Raw genomic sequence first — 22,440 nt, 5'->3', positions numbered from 1 at the left:
GGCCACCAGTAGTTCCTATTCAGTAATTCTAGGGTTTGCTGTTGTCCCAGATGGCCTGTGTCCTGGACACGGTCACATGACCAGTACAAGTGGTTGCATGCTGGCCCAAGCCCAAATTTGGGGGGTAGCAGGTGTAATCATGGGTTGTCAGCAGAGGAATAATAGGGCTCTATGGCTTAGTGGTCAAGCTGGTTCAATTCTGGCTAGTTCTATTTTCCTCTGTTTATGACAGCCTGCCAGTGGGGAGTCATGGAATTCCTTCAGGAGACGTTCTTTCAGGATCTCTGAGTCTGGGACAACTAGCTTCCCTTGATACCATAGGAGGTCCTCTTCCCAATCATAGTCCCTGTAAGCTTTCCAAATGGAGGGGGGTGCATTGTCCGTGTCCTCTGTGAGAAATTGAATGATGGGTTCTAGCAATGGATCTTCCCTGAGCTTGGAGCAAATCTCTGTGACAATTTCAACTTCTTCCTCTGAGGTATTGGCAAAGACTTCTGCTGGTAACATGACCTCTGGTTCTGGTAACGTGTCTACGTAATCTGCCCTTCTGGATAGTGCATCTGGCTTTCCCAATTGCTTTCCTGGGCAATAGTGGATCTCAAAGTTGAAATTGCTCAAGAATATGCGCCATTGGGCATGCCTGCAATTGAATGTTCTGGCCTGCATCCAATATTCCAAGTTTTGATGATCCGTGAACACCTGTATGGGTCTATCCGTTGCTTCTAGGAAGATACGCCATTCCTCCAGGGCCTTGATGATGGCTAGGAGTTCCTTGTCATGCGTATCATAGTTAGCCTCAGCACCAGAGAAGGACTTCAACATGTATGCAATTGGATGAAGCCAGTTGTCCTCTCCTTGTTGACTCAATATGGCTCCCATGGCTACCCCTGATGCGTCTGTCTCTAGGTAGTAGGGTAGTTCTGGGTTGGAATGAATGAGAACCGGGGATTTGGTGACAAGAGTCTTCAATTCCTGGAATGCATCCTCTTCTGTTTTACCCCATGACCAGGGGGTCTCCTTTCTGGTGAGGTTGTGGAGAGGGCATGCAACCGTGCTGAAATTTGGGATGAAACGTCTGAGGTAATTGACAAACCCTAGAAAAGCCTGGACCTGTTTGACCGTCTTGGGTTGAGGCCATGATGTGACCGCCTCAATCTTCTTCTGGTCCATGGAAAAGCCGGTGGGGGATATGACAATGCCAAGATAATCAACCGTAGTGATGTGGAAGTGGCACTTGGAGAGCTTGCATGTTGTACACCACTGTAAGGTGGGTACTTGCTAGTGGGGGCGCTTAAGGCCGTAACTACTACAGACACTGCTTATGTAATCTACCTAACTAAGGCTATCTAATACCGCTTAAGGCGGCTTACTACTAACTACTGATGGCGGTGGGGCCTGAGGCCTGGAGGTGTGGTAGGTCAAGTAAAGGGGTGAGTGTTACTGTTACTACTGGGGGCCGGCTACTTAGCTGGCTGGCTACCTTCTCTAGTGAATAAGAGACAAGGTAAAATCAACTTGGTGGTTCCAAGCGATTTCCCTGCTGTATATATAGACAGTACTACTAACTACATGTGGTCTGTGCGTGTGTGAATAGAAGCCTACATGTGAAAAGAGAAGCGTGCTGCGGACTGCGCGGAAGCGTGGATTTCTCCCAAGCGCCCTTGGCACGGCATCTTGGCACGGCATCTTGGCATAAATAAGCGCCGAGATCACGTGATTGAAAAACAGAAGATATCAAGTCCGTAAAAAATACTAAAAATAATAGAAAAAACGAGCAATTCTAATGGTATATTTAGGGAGGTTGTAACATTGCCCCCCCCTTAAAGGCTCTTGGCGGTGTCACAAGCCTTTCTGAGTCTAGCTTGGTTAAAACGCTTGATCTCTTCTTGGCTGTGTTCCAACAGTTCTTCTGGCTCCCAGGAATTGTCCTCTGGTCCGTAACCCTTCCATTTTATCAAGTAGAACCATTTCCCCCGTTGTTGTTTGGAGTCAATGATCTGTTCAACCTTGTATTCTTCCTCCCCTTCTATTGTTTCAGGTGGGGGGCATTCTGGAAACGGCTGGCTTGGAGATTTGTGTACCTTTGACAGGAGTCCTATGTAGAACACATCATGGATTTTTAAGGATTCCGGTAATTTGAGGCGGTAAGCGTGGCTTGACACTTTTTCTGTAACTTCAAAAGGGCCTAGTCGTTTAGGGTCTAGTTTGTTGGAATTGGTTCTGAGTTCCACATTCCTTCCATCTAACCAAACTTTTTTGCCTACTTGGTACTCCGGTATTGCTCCTTGATTCCTGGTCATTTGTTCCTTGCTCATCCTGAGGGCTGACTTGGCTTCTTTCCATTCTTGTGCTAGGGTGTCTGCTACCTGATCTGCTTCTGGGACGTTGGATGGTACATTGGATGGGTTCATTACCGGGTTTCTTCCGTAGACCAGTTCAAAGGGTGTCTTCCCTGTGGAGGCGTGCTTGGCATTATTGTAAGCGTATTCTGCCAGGGGCAACCACGTGGTCCAATCTGAATGATCCGCAGCTACGTAGGAACGGAGGTAGAATTCAATAAACTGGTTCACTTGCTCTGTTTGCCCATCTGATTCTGGGTGGTAGGCTGAGGAGAACAACGGTTTGACTCCTAATCTTTGGTAGAGGGCCCTGAGGAACTTTCCTGTGAACGTGGTTCCTCTGTCCGTGTCATAACCTCCTAACATATACCATTGGACTCGCACAGTTTTTCTGATATTTATAGTATTTTTTACGGACTGGATATCTTTTGTTTTTCGATCACGTGATCTTGGCGCTTATTATGCCGAGATGCCGCGCCGAGATGCCGTGCCAAGGGCGCTTAGGAGAAATCCACGCTTCTGCGCAGCCCGCAGCACGCTTCTCATTTGTCTTAGCTACTTCTTTCTCTCACGAGCACAGACCATGTAGATAGTGTGCTTTTGTCTATATATACAGCAGGAAAATTGCTTGGAGACACCAAGTCGATTTTACCTTGTCTCATATCCATTGAGGAGGCATCAGCCAGCTAAGTAGCCGGCCCCCAGTAGTTCTGCTAACGCATTACCCCTTACCTCACTCACCACACCTCCAGGCCTAAGGCCCCCCCGCGTCATCAGCAGTTAGTTAGTCGTCGCCTTAAGCGACTTAGTGAGACAAGTAGTTAGCCTAGATAGTTAGATTACGTCAGCTAGTGTAGTAGTACGGCCACAAGCGCCCGCCTTCACCAGCGTGTACCCACCTTACAGTGGTGTACGACATTGTAAAATTGACTTCTTGTAGGCTTGATCAACAAACGAGAAGACTCCTAGTACTAGCACAAGGGAAAAAACCGTGATTGGGGCTACCTTGCGGGACATAATAATCAAAAGTCCCCCACCCCCACGTAGTACCAAATTGCTATAAGGCTAACGAGTCCTATTGTCCGCATACCACAAGTTTTGCCGGAACTCTGCAGTTAGCGACCCTAGTCAGCTGAAGTACCCGCTTGCAAAAAACCCGCTCATATCACGATCGCCAGATCTGTTGATTTGTTGTAGGGATTGTCCAACGCTAGGTATTTGACGCAAGGGTTTAGCGTATACATACTGTATAAAAACCGCTCATAAGTCCTGTATCAGGCACCTATCCTCCCCACGCCGTATCCATTATTCCATCCACACGCTCTGGCATCCCTCACCCCTACTCCCGTCCTACCAGCCGCTCCAGTCAACGTTCCGTGGCAGCCCGCTCCCAACCACCCTCTCGCAGCTCATCACCCCCTCCACAACACCTGCCTGGAATGGAACCGGAGCCGACCCTTGCCTCTCTCCTCGAGGCTATCCAAACCCTCACCAGCCAAGTTGGGTCCTTGCAGGCCCAAATCCACACTCAAGGCCAACAGCTCTCTGAGCTCAAAGCCATATGCAAGGAGACCAACGACCTTGTTGGAGACAAGGATCAGGGCGGAGCCCAAGCCAAGCCTGGCCCATCGACTGGGCCTATCACTCCCCCCACCCATACAGGGGGAGAAGCGCACACTCCAGGAACGATTAGACCTGGACTCAAGGCCCCCTTCCGCCCTTCCAGAGGCACAGGTTTTGACTCCAAGGAAGAAGAGGAGCCAAGAAGAGCCCCCAAAAAGGAGCCTATGGGAACGCCTAAACGCTCCCTTAGTTCCCTCACCCCCTTTGACTCCGGGTCCTTGGTGAAACAACCCAAAATGGAGTTACCGGACCCTTATAAGGGAGATACCAGGGGAAGGAAGGCCACACAATGGCTCGATCGGATGCTACTTTGGGTTGCCCTACACAGGGATCAATTTGATGAGGAGGAACAGATGGTGGTATGGATTTTATACCACATGACAGACAAGGCCGCCGACTGGGCCCTCCCCATCATTGGAACCATCATCAAGGGCGAGGGAAATCCTCCAACCACCATCCCGGCCTTAACGGCCAAGTTCAAAGAAGCCTTCGCCGACCCAGACGCAAAGAGGGCGGCCGCCAGGAAGATTGCCGCACTAACTCAGACCACAACCACGTCTGAGTACGTCACCGAATTCCGCAACCTCATGGCGGAACTTGACTGGAACACTGAGGCATACATTGCCCAGTTTACGCGCGGCCTTCACTGGAAGGTGAAAGAACTCTTGTCCACTAAGGACAATATTCCCGACGACGACCTAGAGGCCATATTTGCCGCCTCGGTCAAAATTGACAACACTCGTCGGGAAAACAAGGAAAACCGTCCTAAGAAGCTCCCTGCCAAGTCCCCGGCCACCGTGGCCACTTCCACCACTACCACCACTCAACGGGTCTGCCTTTCAGAGGACCCTAATTATGTCACACCAGAAGAAAGGGATTGCCGCCGCGCGTCTGGCCTTTGTGTCAAGTGCGGCCAGAAGGGCCACGGAATCAAACAGTGCCCCAACGGCTGGAAAGCCACGATCAAGGAGGTTGCCAAGGTGGCAGAAGAAGAGGTTTTGGGAAAAGATTGAAGTTGAGGACTGCTGCCAAGCCCCCAACTCCAAAAAAGGACTTTGTAGATAATCTTGTAGAATTTGTTTCTGTTGGTCTGGATTCAAATAAAAACCACTATTATTCATCAATCTACACGTCCAAAATTCCCAGGGAGAACCCATCAAGACCCTCATAGACTCCGGCGCCACCTCTAATTTTATATCCCCCATTGTGGTAGAAAAACTCAAAATTCCAAAAACCCTACTTGAAAATCCACGAGTAGTGAGGATGCTAGATGGTACAATTTCCCAGACTGGTCGCATTTGGCACCAGGTTCACCTTGCGGTCTTGGCCAATGGCCATTCCCACTCCATCCCTTTTCTTGTTTGCCCTATTGGCAAAACACCGGCTATATTAGGCATGACTTGGTTAACGGCGGAAGCCCCCCTTATTGACTGGCAACAGGGCCTGGTCACATTTCCGGAGCAAGCTCAAATTGCTTCTGAGGAAGAAGCGGACTCAGACCCCTTAGCAGACCTTCCCCCTCAATATCAGGAGTTTGCTAAAGTTTTTGGCGAGGAAGATTTCAAGGTCCTCCCTCCACATAGGGAGTATGATATTGCCATAGACCTGGTCCCAGACGCCAAACTGTCCCCTGGTCCCATATACGGCATGACTGATGCGGAATCAAAAGCTCTGAAACAACACATTGATGAAGAGCTAGCAACAGGCAAGATCCGCCCCAGTACCTCATCAGCCGGTGCCCCTGTAATGTTTGTAAAAAAGGCAGATGGATCCCTCAGGCTTGTTGTGGATTACAGGAAGCTAAATGACATCACGCACAAGAACGTCTACCCTCTCCCTAGACAGGATGACCTCATGGCTAAACTACGGAACGCCAAACTGTTTACCAAGCTGGACCTTCGCTGGGGTTATAACAACGTCAGGATCAAGGAAGGAGATGAATGGAAGACGGCATTCAGAACTAAATACGGACTGTTCAAATACCTGGTTATGCCCTTTGGCCTCACAAACGCTCCAGCCGCCTTCCAACACTTCATGAATGACTTGTTTAGGGATCTCATCGACGTTACAGTGATCATCTACTTGGACGATATACTAATCTTCTCAGAGGACCCTAGGGAACACCCGAAACATGTCAGGGAGGTCCTATCACGGCTAATGAAGAACCAGCTATTTTGTAAATTGTCCAAGTGCCATTTCCACGTCACCACCGTTGACTACCTTGGCATTGTCATATCCCCCGCCAGTTTTTCCATGGATCAAAAGAAGATTGAGGCAGTCACTTCATGGCCCCAACCTAGAACGGTCAAGCAGGTCCAGGCCTTTCTAGGATTTGTCAATTACCTCCGACGTTTCATTCCCAATTTTAGCATGGTCGCGCGTCCCCTCCACAACCTCACTAAGAAGGAAACCCCCTGGTCATGGGGTAAATTGGAAGAAGACGCGTTTCAGGAATTAAAGGCCCTTGTCACCAGATCCCCGGTCCTCATTCACTCCAACCCCAAACTACCATATTACCTTGAAACAGACGCATCAGGAGTAGCCATGGGGGCCATACTGAGCCAACGAGGGGAGGATAACCGGCTTCATCCAATTGCATACATGTCCAAGTCCTTCTTGGGTGCTGAGGCTAACTATGATACGCATGACAAAGAACTACTAGCTATCATTAAGGCTCTGGAGGAATGGAGGATCTTCTTGGAAGCCACGGACAAACCAGTACAGGTGTTCACAGATCATTGCAACCTTGAATATTGGATGCAGGCTAGAACCTTTAACCAACGACATGCTAGATGGCGCGTATTCCTGAGTGATTTCAATTTTGAGATACATTATTGCCCAGGGAAACAATCGGGAAAGCCTGACGCCTTATCCAGGAGATCAGATTATACGGATACGCCCCAGGAGCCAGAGGTTATGCTACCAGCCAAGGTATTTGCCAACACATCAGAGGAGGAACTTGAAATTGTCACCAAAGTCCAGAACAAACTAAGGGAGGACCCATCCCTAGAACCCATCATCCAGTTTCTGACAGAAGACGCTGACAACGCACCCCCCTCTATCCAAAAGGCCTACCGAGACTATGACTGGGAGGAAGACCTTCTATGGTACCAAGGGAAACTAGTAGTCCCAGACTCGGAGCCCCTGAAAGAACAACTGCTTAAGGAATTCCACGATTCCCCACTGGCAGGCCACCCAGGACAACAAAGGACACTGGAATTAATCAGCAGGTCTTACTGGTGGCCCGGTATGAAGTCTTCAGCTAAGGAATGGGTTGAATGCTGCCCAGTATGCCAAGCCAATCGACGTGCTCATGCACCAACCATTGCCCTCAAACCTTTAGAAGTACCCCCGTTCCCTTTTCATACCATCTCATACGATTTCATTACGGGCTTCCCTAAGTCAAACGGGCACAATGCAATACTAGTAGTCATCGACTCCTTCTTGAAGTTTGGACACTTCATACCAACCACAAAGAAGGTCACAGCCAAGGGCCTTGCCGACTTGTTCATTAGTCATGTCTGGAAACTACACGGATTACCGGTCAAAACCATCTCGGACCGGGGAACAACGTTCACAGGGAAATTCCTAAGGGCTCTGTACCAACGTCTTGGAGTCAAACCAGCCTTCTCCTCAGCCTACCACCCAGAATCGGACGGCCAAACAGAAAGGGTGAATCAGTTCATAGAATTCTACCTCAGATCATATGTTGCCGCCAATCACTTGGACTGGGCTACCTGGTTACCGCTAGCGGAATATGCCTACAATAACGCAACGCACTCCGCCACCGGAAGAACCCCTTTCAAATTAGTTTATGGGAGAAATCCCGTCATGAATCCATCTAACGTTCCTGCCAACGTCCCAGAAGCTGATCAAGTGGCCGATACACTAGCCCGAGAATGGCAAGAGGCGGAATCAGCACTCAGGATGACCAAGGAGCGCATGACAGGCACAAAAGGAGTGGTACCAAGATATTCTGTTGGCAAAAAAGTCTGGCTGGACGGAAAAAACGTGGAACTTAGGACAAACTCCAACAAGCTAGATCCAAAACGGCTAGGACCGTTTGAAGTCACCGAAAAAATCTCCAGTCACGCGTACCGCCTCAAGCTACCGGAAACTCTGAAAATTCATGACGTGTTCTACGTAGGATTGTTATCTAAGGTACACGAATCCCCAAGCCAACCATTCCCGGAACAACCTCCCCCTGAAACAATAGAGGGAGAAGAGGAATACAAGGTAGAACAGATCATTGACTCAAAGAGGCAACGGGGAAAATGGTTTTACTTAATCAAGTGGAAAGGATATGGACCTGAGGACAACTCATGGGAGCCAGAGGAGCTACTTGAGCATAGTCAAGAAGAGATTGAACGCTTCAACAAGTCACGACTGAAAAAGGCTCGTGACTCCGCCAAGAGCCTTTAAGGGGGGGGCAATGTCATAACCTCCTAACATATACCATTGGACTCGCACGATTTTTCTGATATTTATAGTATTTTTTACGGACTGGATATCTTTTGTTTTTCGATCACGTGATCTCGGCGCTTATTATGCCGAGATGCCGCGCCGAGATGCCGTGCCAAGGGCGCTTAGGAGAAATCCACGCTTCTGCGCAGCCCGCAGCACGCTTCTCATTTGTCTTAGCTACTTCTTTCTCTCACAAGCACAGACCATGTAGATAGTGTGCTTTTGTCTATATATACAGCAGGAAAATTGCTTGGAGACACCAAGTCAATTTTACCTCGTCTCATATCCATTGAGGAGGCATCAGCCAGCTAAGTAGCCGGCCCCCAGTAGTTCTGCTAACGCATTGCCCCTTACCTCACTCACCACACCTCCAGGCCTAAGGCCCCCCCCGCGTCATCAGCAGTTAGTTAGTTGTTGCCTTAAGCAACTTAGTGAGACAAGTAGTTAGCCTAGATAGTTAGATTACGTCAGCTAGTGTAGTAGTACGGCCACAAGCGCCCGCCTTCACCAGCGTGTACCCACCTTACAGTGGTGTACAACAGTCCGAGATAGTTTTGACCGGTAGGCTGTGAAGTTTCCAGATGTGGGTAATGAATAAATCCGCCAGTCCCTTGGCTGTCACTTTTTTTGAGGTTGGGATAAAGTGGCCAAATTTCGAGAAGGAGTCTATTACTACCAAGATTGCATCATAACCTTGTGACTTTGGGAATCCTGTGATAAAGTCATAGGAGATTGTATGGAACGGGTATGGGGGAACTTCCAGTGGTTTGAGAGCAATGACTGGTGCATGAGGACGACGGTTGGCTTGGCAAGTTGGGCAGCACTCAACCCATTCCTTGGCCGAGGATTTCATCCCTGGCCACCAGTAGTTTCTACTCAATAGTTCCAGGGTTCGTTGTTGTCCTGGGTGTCCTGCCAGTGGGGAGTTGTGGAATTCTCTCAGGAGACGTTCCTTCAAGATCTCTGAGTCTGGAACAACTAGCTTCCCTTGGTACCATAAGAGGTCTTCTTCCCAGTCGTAGTCCCTGTAAGCCTTTCGAATGGAGGGGGGTGCGTTATCTGCGTCTTCTCTAAGGAATTGAATGATGGGTTCTAGAGACGGGTCTTCCCTGAGTCTGGAGCAAATTTCTGTGATGATCTTGACTTCTTCCTCTGAGGTGTTGGCAAAGACTTCTGCTGGCAACATGACTTCTGGTTCTGGCGGCGTGTCTACGTAATGCGATCGTCTGGACAGGGCGTCCGGCTTTCCTGACTGCTTCCCTGGGCGATAGTGGATTTCAAAATTGAAATCACTCAGGAAGATGCGCCATCTTGCGTGTCTTCTGTTAAACGTCCGTGCCTGCATCCAGTATTCCAAGTTTCTATGATCTGTGAAAACTTGGATTGGTCTGTCCGTTGCTTCTAGGAAAATCCGCCATTCTTCTAACGCCTTGATTATGGCTAGGAGCTCCTTATCATGGGTGTCATAATTAGCTTCAGCGCCAGAGAAGGATTTAGACATGTAAGCCACTGGATGTAAGCGGTTATCTTCTCCTCTTTGACTAAGAATTGCTCCCATGGCTACTCCTGATGCATCTGTTTCCAGGTAGTATGGAAGTTCCGGATTGGAATGGACCAAGACTGGTGATCGGGTGACAAGGGTTTTTAGTTCCTGAAAGGCGGCTTCCTCCAGGTTACCCCATGACCAAGGGGTTTCCTTTTTGGTGAGATTATGTAGAGGGCGTGCGACGGAGCTAAAGTTGGGAATGAACCGGCAGAGGTAATTTACAAAACCCAGGAAGGCTTGGACCTGTTTGACTGTTTTGGGGGTAGGCCATGACGTGACTGCCTCAATTTTCTTCTGATCCATGGAGAATCCTGCAGGTGAGATGACAATTCCCAGGTAGTCAACTGTGGTTACGTGAAAATGGCACTTGGACAATTTACAGAATAGCTGGTTCTTCATTAATCAAGACAGAACTTCCCTGACGTGGGCAGGGTGATCCTTAGGGTCTTCTGAGAAAATCAGGATATTGTCCAAGTAAATGACCACTGTGACGTCAATGAGATCCCGGAATAGGTCGTTCATGAAATGTTGGAAGGCGGCCGGGGCATTAGTGAGACCAAAAGGCATAACCAAATATTCAAATAGCCCATATTTTGTCCTGAATGCTGTCTTCCATTCATCTCCTTCCTTGATCCTGACGTTATTGTACCCCCAGCGCAAGTCCAGTTTAGTGAACAGTTTGGCGTTTCTGAGTTTAGCCATGAGGTTGTCTTGCCTAGGGAGTGGGTAAACGTTCTTATGTGTGACATCATTGAGCTTCCTGTAATCTACTACCAAGCGTAATGACCCGTCTGCTTTTTTGACAAACATGACCAGAGCGCCTGCTGAGGAAGTGCTGGGGCGGATCTTGCCCGTTGCTAGTTCCTTGTCAATGTGTTGTTTAAGCGCCTTGGATTCTGCGTCGGTCATGCCGTAGATAGGTCCGGGGGAGAGTTTGGCGTCGGGCGTTAGATCAATTGAGATATCATATTCCCTGTGTGGGGGAAGGACCTTAAACTCCTCTTTGCCAAATACCCTAGCAAATTCATGGTATTCCGTGGGCAAGTTGGCTAACAGGTTGGGGTCTGCTTCCTCCTCCAAGGCTATTTGGACTTGGTTGGGGAAAGTGATAGTGCCTTGGTTCCAATCTATGAAGGGTGACTCCTGAGTAAGCCATGTCATACCAAGTATGGCGGGTGTGTTTCCAATAGGACAGACTAGGAAAGGGATAGAGTGGGAATGGCCATTGGCCAAAACCGCGAGGTGAACCTGGTGCCAAATGCGACCAGTCTGAGATATAGTACCATCTAACATTCTCACAACTCGTGGATTTTCGAGTTGGGTTTTTGGGATTTTATATTTTTCTACAATCGAGGGGGATATGAAGTTCGAGGTGGCTCCTGAATCAATCAGGGTTTTGAGGTGTTCCGTCGGGAAGTTGTGCAGTTCAAGATTGATAAATAATAAGGGTTTTTTATTTGAGTCCAGAGCTAAAGACACAAATTCACAATCTGATACATGCACATCTATTTTAGGGGCCAGGGGCTTGACGGTAGTCCTTGGCCTCAGTCTTTTCCCAACCCTTCTTCTTCTGCCACCTTGGCAACCTCCTTGATTGTGGCCTTCCATCCATTTGGGCATTGTTTGATGCCGTGGCCCTTCTGGCCGCACTTGACGCATAGTCCTGATGCGCGGTGACGATCCCGTTCCTCCGGGGTGACGTAGTTGGGGTCCTCTGATAAACGGACCCTAGTGGTGGTGGTGGAGGTGGCCACAGTGGCCGGGGACTTGGCTGGTGCCTTTTTAGGGCGGTTCTCCTCATTTTTGCGGCGGATGTTGTCAATTTTAATAGAGGCCGCAAAAATTGCCTTGAGTTCATCGGGAACACTATCCTTGGTTGATAGTAATTCCTTGACTTTCCAGTGGAGGCCTCGCGTGAACTGCGCTATGTAGGCCTCCTTGTTCCAGTCTAATTCCGCCATGAGGTTGCGGAACTCTGTGACATACTCAGAGGTTGTGGTAGTTTGGGAGAGAACCGCGATTTTTCTGGCGGCAGCCCTTTTGGCATTGGGATCAGCAAAGGCTTCTTTAAATTTGGCCGTTAAGGCCTGGATGGTGGTGGGGGGGTTACCCTCGCCCTTGATGATATTCCCAATGATAGGGAGTGCCCAATCGGCTGCCTTGTTGGTCATGTGGTACAAGATCCATACCACCATTTGCTCCTCCTCGTCGAATTGGTCCCTGTGGAGAGCGCCCCAGAGCATCATTCTATCCAGCCATTGCGTGGCCTTGCGTCCCCTGGTGTTGCCTTTAAAAGGTTTGGGGAGGTCCATTTTAGGCCGCTTTACGCTGGACCCTGCGTTAAAGGGGGTTAGGGACCCTAGATGCCTCCTAGGCGTTCCTTGAGGCTCCTTTTTGGGGCGCCTTGGTTCTTCCTTGTCTTTGGAATCAAAGCCTGTCCCTCTTGAAGGTCGGAATGGGGCCTTGAGTCCAGGCCTAACCGTGCCTGGAGTGTGGGTTTCTCCTTCCGTGTGGGTGGGAGGAGTGACAGGCCCAGACAATGGGCCAGGCTGGGCTTGTGGGGCTCCTTGATCTTTATCCCCAAGGAGGTTGGCGGTTTCCTTGCATATGGCTTTAAGCTCAATGAGCTGTTGGCCTTGGGATGTGATTTGGGCCTGCAAGGACCCGACGGTGGCAGTGAGGGCTGTGATAGCCTCGAGGAGAGCGGCAGTGGTTGGCTCCGGTTCCATTCTTGACAGGTCTCTTGGAGTGGGAGATGATACGCAAGAGGGCGGTTGGGAGTGGGTTGGAATGGAACAACGTGAGGAGCGGCTGGAGGGACGGGAGTATGGGTGAGGGACGCCAGAGCGTGTGGATGGAATATTGAAAACGGCGTGGGGGAGTGGTGCCTATATCAGGACTTATGGGCGGTTTTTGTGTAGTATGTGGGCGCTAAACCTTTGCGTCAAGCACCTAGCGTTGGATAGCCCCTACAACAAATCAACAGATCTGGCAATTGTGATATGAGCGGGTTTTCTACAAGCGGGTGTTTCAGCTGACTAAGGTCGCTAACTACTGTGTTCTGGCGAAACACGTGGTATGCGGGGGATTAGGATCCGTCTGCCTTATAGCAATTCAGTACTACGTGGGGGTGGGGGATTTTTGATTATTATATCCCGCAAAGTGGCCCCGATCACGTGATTTCCCTTGTGCTAGTACAGGGGACCTTCTCCTTGTCGATCAAAGCCTACAGCAAGTCAATTTTACAATGTCGTACACCACTGTAAGGTGGGTACTTGCTAGTGGGGGCGCTTAAGGCCGTAACTACTACAGACACTGCTTATGTAATCTACCTAACTAAGGCTATCTAATACCGCTTAAGGCGGCTTACTACTAACTACTGATGGCGGTGGGGCCTGAGGCCTGGAGGTGTGGTAGGTCAAGTAAAGGGGTGAGTGTTACTGTTACTACTGGGGGCCGGCTACTTAGCTGGCTGGCTACCTTCTCTAGTGAATAAGAGACAAGGTAAAATCAACTTGGTGGTTCCAAGCGATTTCCCTGCTGTATATATAGACAGTACTACTAACTACATGTGGTCTGTGCGTGTGTGAATAGAAGCCTACATGTGAAAAGAGAAGCGTGCTGCGGACTGCGCGGAAGCGTGGATTTCTCCCAAGCGCCCTTGGCACGGCATCTTGGCACGGCATCTCGGCATAAATAAGCGCCGAGATCACGTGATTGAAAAACAGAAGATATCAAGTCCGTAAAAAATACTAAAAATAATAGAAAAAACGAGCAATTCTAATGGTATATTTAGGGAGGTTGTAACATTGCAGAACAGCTGATTCTTCATCAATCTGGATAGGACCTCCCTTACATGGGTAGGGTGTTCCTCTGGTTTCTCCAAGAAGATCAGGATATCATCCAAGTAGATGACCACAGTGACATCAATGAGGTCCCTGAACAGATCATTCATAAAATGTTGGAAGGCGGCGGGGGCGTTTGTAATGCCAAAGGGCATCACCAAATACTCAAAGAGCCCATACTTGGTTCTGAAAGCCGTTTTCCATTCATCCCCTTCCTTGATCCGTACATTGTTGTAACCCCAATGTAGATCCAGTTTGGTGAACAGTTTGGCGTTTTGGAGCTTAGCCATTAGGTTGTCCTGTCTGGGAAGCGGGTAGACATTTTTGTGGGTGACGTTGTTGAGTTTTCTATAATCCACTACTAATCAAAGGGATCCATCTGCCTTCTTCACAAACATGACTGGGGCGCCTGCCAAGGAGGTGCTAGGGCAGATCTTGCCTGTAGCTAGTTCCTCATCAATGTGTTGCTTAAGCGCTTTTGACTCCGCATCTGTCATCCTGTAAATGGGGCCTGGGGTAAGTTTGGCATCTGGCAGGAAATCAATGGCTATATCATATTCCTGGTGAGGAGGCAGAACCTTGAATTCCTCTTCACCAAATACTCTAGCAAATTCATGGTACTGTGGGGGAAGGTCTGCTAGAGGGTCTGGATTGGCTTCTTCTTTGGAGGCAATCTGGACTAGGTCCAGGAATGTTATGGTGCCAGAGGACCAGTCAATGAGGGGTGATTCTTGGGTAAGCCACGTCATGCCAAGTATGGCCGGGGTATTACCAATAGGGCAGACTAAAAAGGGAATGGAGTGGGGATGGCCATTGGCCAAGACCGTGAGTTGTACTTGGTGCCATATGCAACCAGTCTGAGATATTGTACCATCTAACATTCTCACTGTTGTAGACACATTCAATACCAGGGAATTTATTCCCATTTTCTTGATTTTAAACGAAGGCAAACGGACAACATTTTTGATCACGTGACTTTGGCACTTATATCATACGCTAAGCGCCAAGCCACGTCCCCATCCGCGCTTACTTCAGCATACGTAGCCACCTCCACCTGATGACATCACTATGACACGTCAGTGACACGTATGCATGAGTAAGGCCAACTGCGGATTGGGGTTCTTATTTGATACGGTTTTGCATATAGTTGTATTTGTAAATAGGTAGCTCTGTAATATATAAGGAGGCCAACCAACCATGGTAACACCCAGGTTGATTACCTCTTGTTGCATCCCACTCAGTGTACAAGGGCCCTACAGCCCAGTAAATACTTAGTTTAGCTACCTAGATAGTCCACACCGCCTTAAGCGGCTTTGTCATTGTACTTAGATAGCTTGTCACTGCCTTCAGCGGTCTTGTTGTTGTAGGATAGCTGCTTGTTGCCGTAGTTAGGTTTGTCGTTGCCTTAAAGCAACTTTCTCATTGTACACCGCAGCCACAAGCGCCATCCCCCTTGACACCCTAATGGACGTCTAGGACACTAGGTAATCAACCTTAAGTCAGTTGCAAACCATGCCCACCAAGCACACCCCAACTCAGCTTTGACAAACAAGAAGGTCCCCTGTACTAGCATGAGGGAAATCACCTGATTGGGCTTGCCTTTTGCTATCAATAATCAAACTAGCGTTGGCCCCAGGTAGTACCAAATTGCTATAAGGCAGACGGATCCTGATCGTCCGCGTACCACCGGTCACCGCACCCTTTGTCAGCAGAGCTAGTCAGCAGATCCACCCGCTTGCAGAAAACCCATTCCACATCATGCCCAAACACAGCAGTTGATTGGTCAATAGGGACTGTCCAACGCTAGGCGGTTGACGCAAGCTCTTAGCGCCAGCACAATAAAGTGCCCCATAAGTCCTGATACAGGCACCCTTGGCTACACAGCCCCCATTTCCCCCATCTTGCCCACCATTACCTCCTGTACCCCCTCTCGCGCTTCCTCCCGCGCCTCCCAGCGCACCGCTTCTCACCAAGGCCGCTCATATCCTCATGAGATGGCAACCCGTTCCCGGAGCTCCGCTTGTCCCCAATCCCCTCTCAATCAAGGAGAGTTGGGACCCACTCTTCCGGCAACCGCCGTTGAGTCAACAAGCCTTGAACCAGAGGTCTACGGGGAAATCTCCCTCAGCCAAGCAATCTCCCTTATCTTGGGATTGCAAAACCAAGTCCTCCGGCTCAAGCAGGAACTCAAAGAAACCAAGGAAGCAACCAAGGAAGCCTGAGACTGGATGGGAGCAGTTGATCAAGCCCTCACTTGCATTGAGGCTAGGGGTGGAGCCCCACATACACCAGAAGACCGGAAACCCCCAGCAGTCAAGGCCACGCCCAGGCCCTTACCAAAAACCAACACTTTTCCAGCGCCTAGTGCGCCCCTTGTTGCCTGGGCCAATCCCAGTAAAGCTCCCCCTACCTTTGCTCAGCCAACCCCAGTCCGGGTCCCCCCAAGAAGCTATACTCCCCCTCCGCCTTTGCCTATCTGACTCTGCTCCCCCCAAGTCCCACAACCAGCGGCCCCTGTAGCCGCTTACCAAGCCCCGGTCAAAGTGGACCACCCTGACGCCTATACGGGGAAGATAGGGAACAAAGCCCGCCAATGGCTCACACGGATGTTGGCATGGGTACGTCTAAATCAACAGATGTTCCCCATGGATCAGGAGGTCCTATTGTTCCTCCTGATGAACATGAAGGACGTAGCAGGAGCCTGGGCTCACCCCCACCTCAATCAACTCAGGTCCCACAGGGCCCTTATCCAAACAGTTGACGAGTTCAAAACGGAGTTCTTGGCTGCATTTGGGAACCCGGATGCCACGCAAGCCGCCAAGCGGCAAATTACACAACTTACTCAGACAGGAACCTGTGCTGAGTACATCACAAAGTTTAGGACCATTGCCATGGACCTAGACTGGAATGACGCCGCCCTTTGTGGGCAATTTGCACGTGGCCTCCACTGGGAGGTCAGCCGCCTCATTGCCACTTGAGAGCAGCGCCCCACAACACTCCTTGAGCTGCAAAATGCGGCTCTGGTCATTGATAACGCCCTCTGTGAGGAGCGTGCCAGCCACCCGCCTAAGGGTAATAAGTCTGGAAACTCTTCCACCCCCAATAGGGGGACGAGTACCGGCCAACAGGCCACGAGACCAGGGCGCCTCTCCAGTGATCCCAACTTTGTCTCCAAGGAGGAACAAAACCGCTGCAGGGCTGAAGGCCTCTGCATCAAGTGCGGTAAAACGGGGCATAAGTTTGCGGAATGCTGTACTGGCTGGAAAGCCACGCCTAAGGAGGAAGGCATCAAGAAAGAAGCCGCCAAGATTGGCAAAGAGTCCGGACCCAAATTGGGAAAAGACTAAGGGGACCTGCTGCCGCGCGCAAGGACCCCAAGGACTCTGGCTTGTGTATTGAATTTCGTAACATGTCTAGTAATAAATTATCACCACTCTTCACCATTTTGATCACACCAGAGAAAAAAGCGGAATCACTAGAAGTCCTGATAGACTCAGGCGCCACCTCATCTTTCCTCCACCCCTGTACCGCAGAAGCACTCTGCCTCCCTCTCATAGACCTCCCTTCACCCCGCACTGTTACTATGCTCAATGGGTTGAGCCCCCAGGCTGGCAAAATTTGGAAGAAGACTAACCTAACCTTCTCCTTTGATGGCAAACATATGACTGAGACCTTCTTAATTTGTAACACAGGGTCTCATGCCGCCATCTTGGGATTGAAATGGTTAGATGCCCATAATCCAGAGATTGATTGGAATCAACGTACCCTTTCCTTTCCCCATGCACCACCCAAACATGTAGCCATTGCTGAAGAGGAGGAAGCCAATCAAAAACCCCTTGAAGGAGTCCCTTCCAAATACCATCAATACGCCAAGGTATTTGGAGAGGAAGAGTTCAACAAGCTTCCCCCGCACCGGCATTATGACATTGGGATTGAGCTAACAGAAGAAGGCCCCTTGAACTCCCCGCTGTATAGCATGACTGACGCCAAATCCGCCACGCTCAAGGATTGGCTCAAGGATGAACTCAAGGCAGGCAAGATCCGCCCCAGTAAATCTTCTATCAGTTCCCCCGTAATGTTTGTACCCAAAAAGGATGGTTCCCGCCGTTTGGTTGTTGATTATTGCCGCCTTAACAACCATACCAAGAAGAACGTCTACCCACTCCCCCGTCCAGACAACCTCATGGCCCAGCTCTGTGGTGCCAAGGTCTTTACTAAGCTAGATTTACGTTGGGGTTACAACAACGTACGGGTAAAGGAAGGTGACAAATGGAAGACCGCATTCCAAACTAAGTACGGCCTCTACGAATCCCTGGTTATGACCTTTGGCTTAACAAACGCACCTGCCGCCTTTCAGCATTTTATGAACAAGCTATTCAAGGATTTACTGGATGTATGCGTCATTATTTACCTTGATGACATCCTGATATATTCTAAGGATGATGCATCACACACGCAACACGTTCACAAAGTCCTGAAGCAACTAATGGAAAATCAACTGTTCTGCAAGGCGTCCAAGTGCACGTTCCACATCACCTCTGTGGAATACTTGGGGATCATTGTCTCAGATAAGGGTTTCAGCCTGTTATGTATCACACAATTTTGCATTCACAGCTCACCATCCACAATAATCTGTATATATCTGACTTTCTGATTTAATGGCCATTTGACTCCTATTTTCCATTATTCCTGTCATTACTCTATGTAACGCTCATATCGACTGTATGTGTTACATATCGTTCAATAGAGCTCCTTCCGCTCGTTCTAACGCTGCCTGTCACGTGCTCATACGATAAGATCTCATGGAGATATTAGCTTCACAAGATTCTATCTATGTGGCTCAAGTACCTTACTAATCATTATATTTGTATCTTTACATCTAGCTCATCACATGACTAGCTCTAACTTGGGAAATGAACCTTATTCCTAGCTTAGTTGAGTCATACCTCTCATGAGATTACTAAGGTTCTCCTTATCTAGTAATTTCTAGTGGCACTGCAAATCCTGCTTATGAGTCATTCTGCTTGCCACCAGAATGACTCACACTAATGACTCACTCTAAGTGCTCATTGGCTGCCAAGCATTTCTTGATAGACTGAGTCATGTATTTAGATGTTTCTATTTTTAACTAATTGCAGTTCAACCCAAGAGCAGTCACATTCCATCCTAGTCATATCTGTGCCTTCCCACCCACCAATCAAAGTCTTAGGAAGCACAGTCCTAAGCAAGTCATACTCATACTCTGACTAGGTGAATGACTCAGTAACCTTGCCACTCTAGGGTATAAAAGGGGACTCTTGCATACCCTTGGAGGGCACCCACCCTTCACTCTTACCACTCACTGTTACTGTTGACTGTCACTCTTGGGTTTGGGCTTGCCCCCCTCAATTGTGTGATATATTGTGCCTCAAGATTTCAAATAACTTAAACTTGTATAAGTGGATCTCCCAAGTACCCATAGTGTGGAAAGGTTGTAGACCTGATACAGAGTTCTTAGGTTAAGTGAACAGAAGGCAATCATCCTTAAAGAAGGATATATACTAAGTAACCAGTTAGTTCCTGCAACTAGGAGTGAAACTTACATAACTATCTCTGCCAAAGGGAACCTGAGCCAGTACTCTTGCTCTTACAGAAATACTTACTAAGACACTTTACACTGAGAAAAGATATATCTGTAGTTGATTGTATTCAAGATAGCTAGACCCAGAGAACCCTAAAGAAGCTACTTCTTTACTTAGCTTGGAAATTGGGAAATCTTCCAACACAGACTCTGCTCAGCACCAGAGTCTCAACCTCTTTTCCCCCAATTTACAACACAGCCTGGACAAGCTCAAAATCCAGGCGGTACAAGAATGGCCAGTACCTACCAAGGTCAGAGAAGTCCAATCATTTCTAGGATTTGCCAACTTCCTTTGTTGTTTTGTTGCCAACTTTAGCCACATGGCTAGGCCGTTACATAACCTAGTCAAGAAGGAAACGCCGTGGAAGTGGGGCACCAAGGAACAAGAAGCCTTCCAAGGATTAAAGGACGCCATCACCAATGCCCTGGTTCTTTGCCACGCTGATCCATCCAGACCCTACTTCTTGGAAACAGATGCCTCTGGCGCAGCTCTAGGCTCCATACTCAGTCAACAACAGGAAGACGGCCGTTTGCACCCACTAGGGTTCCTATCAGAATCCTTCAAAGGTGCCAAATAAAACTACAACACCCACAATAAGGAACTCTTGGCAATCATCCGTTCATTTGAGTACTGGCAGATCTTCTTGGAAGGAACCCTTCACCCTATCACCGTATTCACCAATCACCAAAACTTGGAATACTGGAAGGAGTCCCAGACATTCAACCGTTGCCATGCTAGATGGCACCTATTACTAGCCGGCTACAACTTCCAGATTGTGTACAGGCCCAGAAAACAATCAGGGAAGCCAGACGCTTTATCATGACAATTGGATCATGCAGATGTTCCACCCAAAACCCAGTCCATGCTACCAGACCAGGTATTTGCCAATATTGCCTTGGTTACACCGGAAAGAGAACTACAACGGCAGATCAAGTCATCCCTGGATCAAGACAAGTCACTGGAGGAAATTCTCCACTTCCTGCAGAACAAGTCCAAAGTGCCCCCCTCCATCAAACGTGCGTTCAAGGATTATGAAATGGAGGCTGGCCTACTCTTCTACCAAGGACAAGTTGTAGTCCCTGACGTGGGAACACTAAGGACAGATCTACTGCGTATCTTCCACAACAGTCCCTTGGCAGGACACCCAGGAAGGCAAAGCACGCTAGAGTTGGTATCAAGAAGCTACTACTGGCCGGGCATCCGTGCTGACACATACTGGCATGTGGATGCCTGTGAGGTATGCCAACGGATTAGAAAGCCAAAGTACACATCAATTCCCCCTCAGCCGCTCAAACTCCCGGTTAGACCCTGGCAACATGTGTCTTACAACATGATAGTGGATCTACCTAAGGACAGAAACACAGACTTGATCCTGGTAATTGTTGACAGTTTCACTAAGTACGGGATCTTTGTAAAATGCTCCAAAAAACTCAAAGCACCTGAGTTGGCAGAACTATTCCTGGAAAACGTATGGAAGCGCCATGGCATGCCAGAAAAAACCATATCCAACAGAGGCAGGGTTTTCAACAACAAATTCTTACGTGCCCTGTACAAACGCCTTGGCATTGATCCCCATTTCTCCTCCGCCTATCACCCCCAGAGCAATGGGCAAACGGAACGCATCAATCCCTCAATCAAACACTTCCTCAGGGCTTATTCAGGGGTAAACCAAAGGGACTGGACCAGATGGCTTCCCATGGCAGAGTTTGCATACAACAATGCCGTACATAGCAGCACGGGCAAAACACCTTTCAAAGCCCTGTACGGATGGGAACCCACATTAACCCCGTCAAATATACCAACGGACGTTCCAGAGGCGGATGACCTTGCCCAGACAATGGAGGCACAATGGAAGGAAGTGGAAGCAGCACTCTGGCAATCTAAGCAACAAATGACAGCTGGAGAAAGTGGGAACCCAACGGAATTTGAGATTGGAGAAGAGGTCTGGCTAGACGCCAAGAACGTTAACCTCAAAACCCTGAGTCCCAAACTAATGGAACAATGCCTAGGACTGTTCAGGGTTACTGAGAAGATCTCCAACCAAGCTTACCGCCTGGAACTTCCCCCAACAATGCGGATCCACAACGTCTTCTATGTAGGACTCTTATCTAAAGTTAAAAGGGACAAGAAGCGCGCCTTTGAGAACCGCCCTCCACCAGTCACCGTGGACGGAGAAGAAGAATACAAGGTAGAAGGGATCACTGATGCCAAAGAAAGGAATGGGAAATGGTTTTTCCAAGTCAAGTGGAAGGGATACGGGTCCAAAGAAAACACATGGGAACCCCAAGAAAACTTAAAAAACGCCAAAAAAATTTTAGAAAAATACAAAAAGACATGAGAAAAAAGGCCCTTGGCGCTGCCAAGGCCCTTAAGAGGGGGGCAGTGTTGTAGACACATTCGATACCAGGGAATTTATTCCCATTTTCTTGATTTTAAACAAAGGCAAATGGACAACATTTTTGATCACGTGACTTTGGCACTTATATCATACGCTAAGCGCCAAGCCACGTCCCCATCCGCGCTTACTTCAGCATACGTAGCCACCTCCACCTGATGACATCACTATGACACGTCAGTGACACGTATGCATGAGTAAGGCCAACTGCGGATTGGGGTTCTTATTTGATACGGTTTTGCATATAGTTGTATTTGTAAATAGGTAGCTCTGTAATATATAAGGAGGCCAACCAACCATGGTAACACCCAGGTTGATTACCTCTTGTTGCATCCCACTCAGTGTACAAGGGCCCTACAGCCCAGTAAATACTTAGTTTAGCTACCTAGATAGTCCACACCGCCTTAAGCGGCTTTGTTGTTGTACTTAGATAGCTTGTCACCGCCTTCAGCGGTCTTGTTGTTGTAGGATAGCTGCTTGTTGCTGTAGTTAGGTTTGTTGTTGCCTTAAAGCAACTTTCTCATTGTACACCGCGGCCACAAGCGCCATCCCCCTCAACGCCCTAACAGACGTCTAGGACACTCACTACTTGTGGATTTTTGAGTAG

General features: G+C 48.8%; 9 protein-coding genes across 9 annotated transcripts; 4 read left to right on the top strand and 5 right to left on the bottom strand.

Moving 5' to 3' along the window:
- Nucleotides 1–183: 183 nt before the first annotated feature.
- On the bottom strand, nucleotides 184–1,170 carry RhiXN_06775 (Retrotransposable element Tf2 protein; the record flags this gene model as incomplete). Its single annotated transcript, XM_043326591.1, has 1 exon — nucleotides 184–1,170. One exon carries the CDS (start codon nucleotides 1,168–1,170, stop codon nucleotides 184–186), a length of 987 nt encoding a protein of 328 aa, XP_043182023.1.
- A 650-nt stretch (nucleotides 1,171–1,820) lies between these two features.
- On the bottom strand, nucleotides 1,821–2,705 carry RhiXN_06774 (Retrotransposable element Tf2 protein; the record flags this gene model as incomplete). Its single annotated transcript, XM_043326590.1, has 1 exon — nucleotides 1,821–2,705. The coding sequence occupies one exon, from the start codon at nucleotides 2,703–2,705 to the stop codon at nucleotides 1,821–1,823; it is 885 nt and encodes a 294-aa protein (XP_043182022.1).
- A 1,073-nt stretch (nucleotides 2,706–3,778) lies between these two features.
- Nucleotides 3,779–8,384, top strand: RhiXN_06773 (Retrotransposable element Tf2 protein; the record flags this gene model as incomplete). Its single annotated transcript, XM_043326589.1, has 3 exons — nucleotides 3,779–4,942; nucleotides 4,996–5,046; nucleotides 5,109–8,384. The coding sequence occupies 3 exons, from the start codon at nucleotides 3,779–3,781 to the stop codon at nucleotides 8,382–8,384; spliced, it is 4,491 nt and encodes a 1,496-aa protein (XP_043182021.1).
- Nucleotides 8,385–8,949: 565 nt separating this feature from the next.
- RhiXN_06772 (Retrotransposable element Tf2 protein) lies at nucleotides 8,950–10,275 on the bottom strand (the record flags this gene model as incomplete). Its single annotated transcript, XM_043326588.1, has 1 exon — nucleotides 8,950–10,275. One exon carries the CDS (start codon nucleotides 10,273–10,275, stop codon nucleotides 8,950–8,952), a length of 1,326 nt encoding a protein of 441 aa, XP_043182020.1.
- Nucleotides 10,276–10,374: 99 nt separating this feature from the next.
- On the bottom strand, nucleotides 10,375–11,265 carry RhiXN_06771 (Retrotransposable element Tf2 protein; the record flags this gene model as incomplete). Its single annotated transcript, XM_043326587.1, has 1 exon — nucleotides 10,375–11,265. The coding sequence occupies one exon, from the start codon at nucleotides 11,263–11,265 to the stop codon at nucleotides 10,375–10,377; it is 891 nt and encodes a 296-aa protein (XP_043182019.1).
- Nucleotides 11,266–11,516: 251 nt separating this feature from the next.
- On the bottom strand, nucleotides 11,517–14,698 carry RhiXN_06770 (Reverse transcriptase (RNA-dependent DNA polymerase); the record flags this gene model as incomplete). Its single annotated transcript, XM_043326586.1, has 3 exons — nucleotides 11,517–12,860; nucleotides 13,829–14,165; nucleotides 14,214–14,698. The coding sequence occupies 3 exons, from the start codon at nucleotides 14,696–14,698 to the stop codon at nucleotides 11,517–11,519; spliced, it is 2,166 nt and encodes a 721-aa protein (XP_043182018.1).
- A 1,108-nt stretch (nucleotides 14,699–15,806) lies between these two features.
- On the top strand, nucleotides 15,807–17,164 carry RhiXN_06769 (Retrotransposon-derived protein PEG10; the record flags this gene model as incomplete). The annotated part of the gene is made up of 4 exons (XM_043326585.1): nucleotides 15,807–16,054; nucleotides 16,087–16,211; nucleotides 16,314–16,771; nucleotides 16,802–17,164. 4 exons carry the CDS (start codon nucleotides 15,807–15,809, stop codon nucleotides 17,162–17,164), a joined length of 1,194 nt encoding a protein of 397 aa, XP_043182017.1.
- Nucleotides 17,165–17,226: 62 nt separating this feature from the next.
- Nucleotides 17,227–20,015, top strand: RhiXN_06768 (Retrotransposable element Tf2 protein; the record flags this gene model as incomplete). Its single annotated transcript, XM_043326584.1, has 2 exons — nucleotides 17,227–18,378; nucleotides 19,515–20,015. The coding sequence occupies 2 exons, from the start codon at nucleotides 17,227–17,229 to the stop codon at nucleotides 20,013–20,015; spliced, it is 1,653 nt and encodes a 550-aa protein (XP_043182016.1).
- Nucleotides 20,016–20,300: 285 nt separating this feature from the next.
- RhiXN_06767 (Retrotransposable element Tf2 protein) lies at nucleotides 20,301–21,776 on the top strand (the record flags this gene model as incomplete). The annotated part of the gene is made up of 1 exon (XM_043326583.1): nucleotides 20,301–21,776. The coding sequence occupies one exon, from the start codon at nucleotides 20,301–20,303 to the stop codon at nucleotides 21,774–21,776; it is 1,476 nt and encodes a 491-aa protein (XP_043182015.1).
- Nucleotides 21,777–22,440: the final 664 nt, after the last annotated feature.

This window comes from Rhizoctonia solani, chromosome 7 (genome assembly GCF_016906535.1).
Source record: "Rhizoctonia solani chromosome 7, complete sequence".
NCBI lineage: Eukaryota > Fungi > Basidiomycota > Agaricomycetes > Cantharellales > Ceratobasidiaceae > Rhizoctonia > Rhizoctonia solani.
This window is presented reverse-complemented; position numbering and strand designations above follow the sequence as displayed.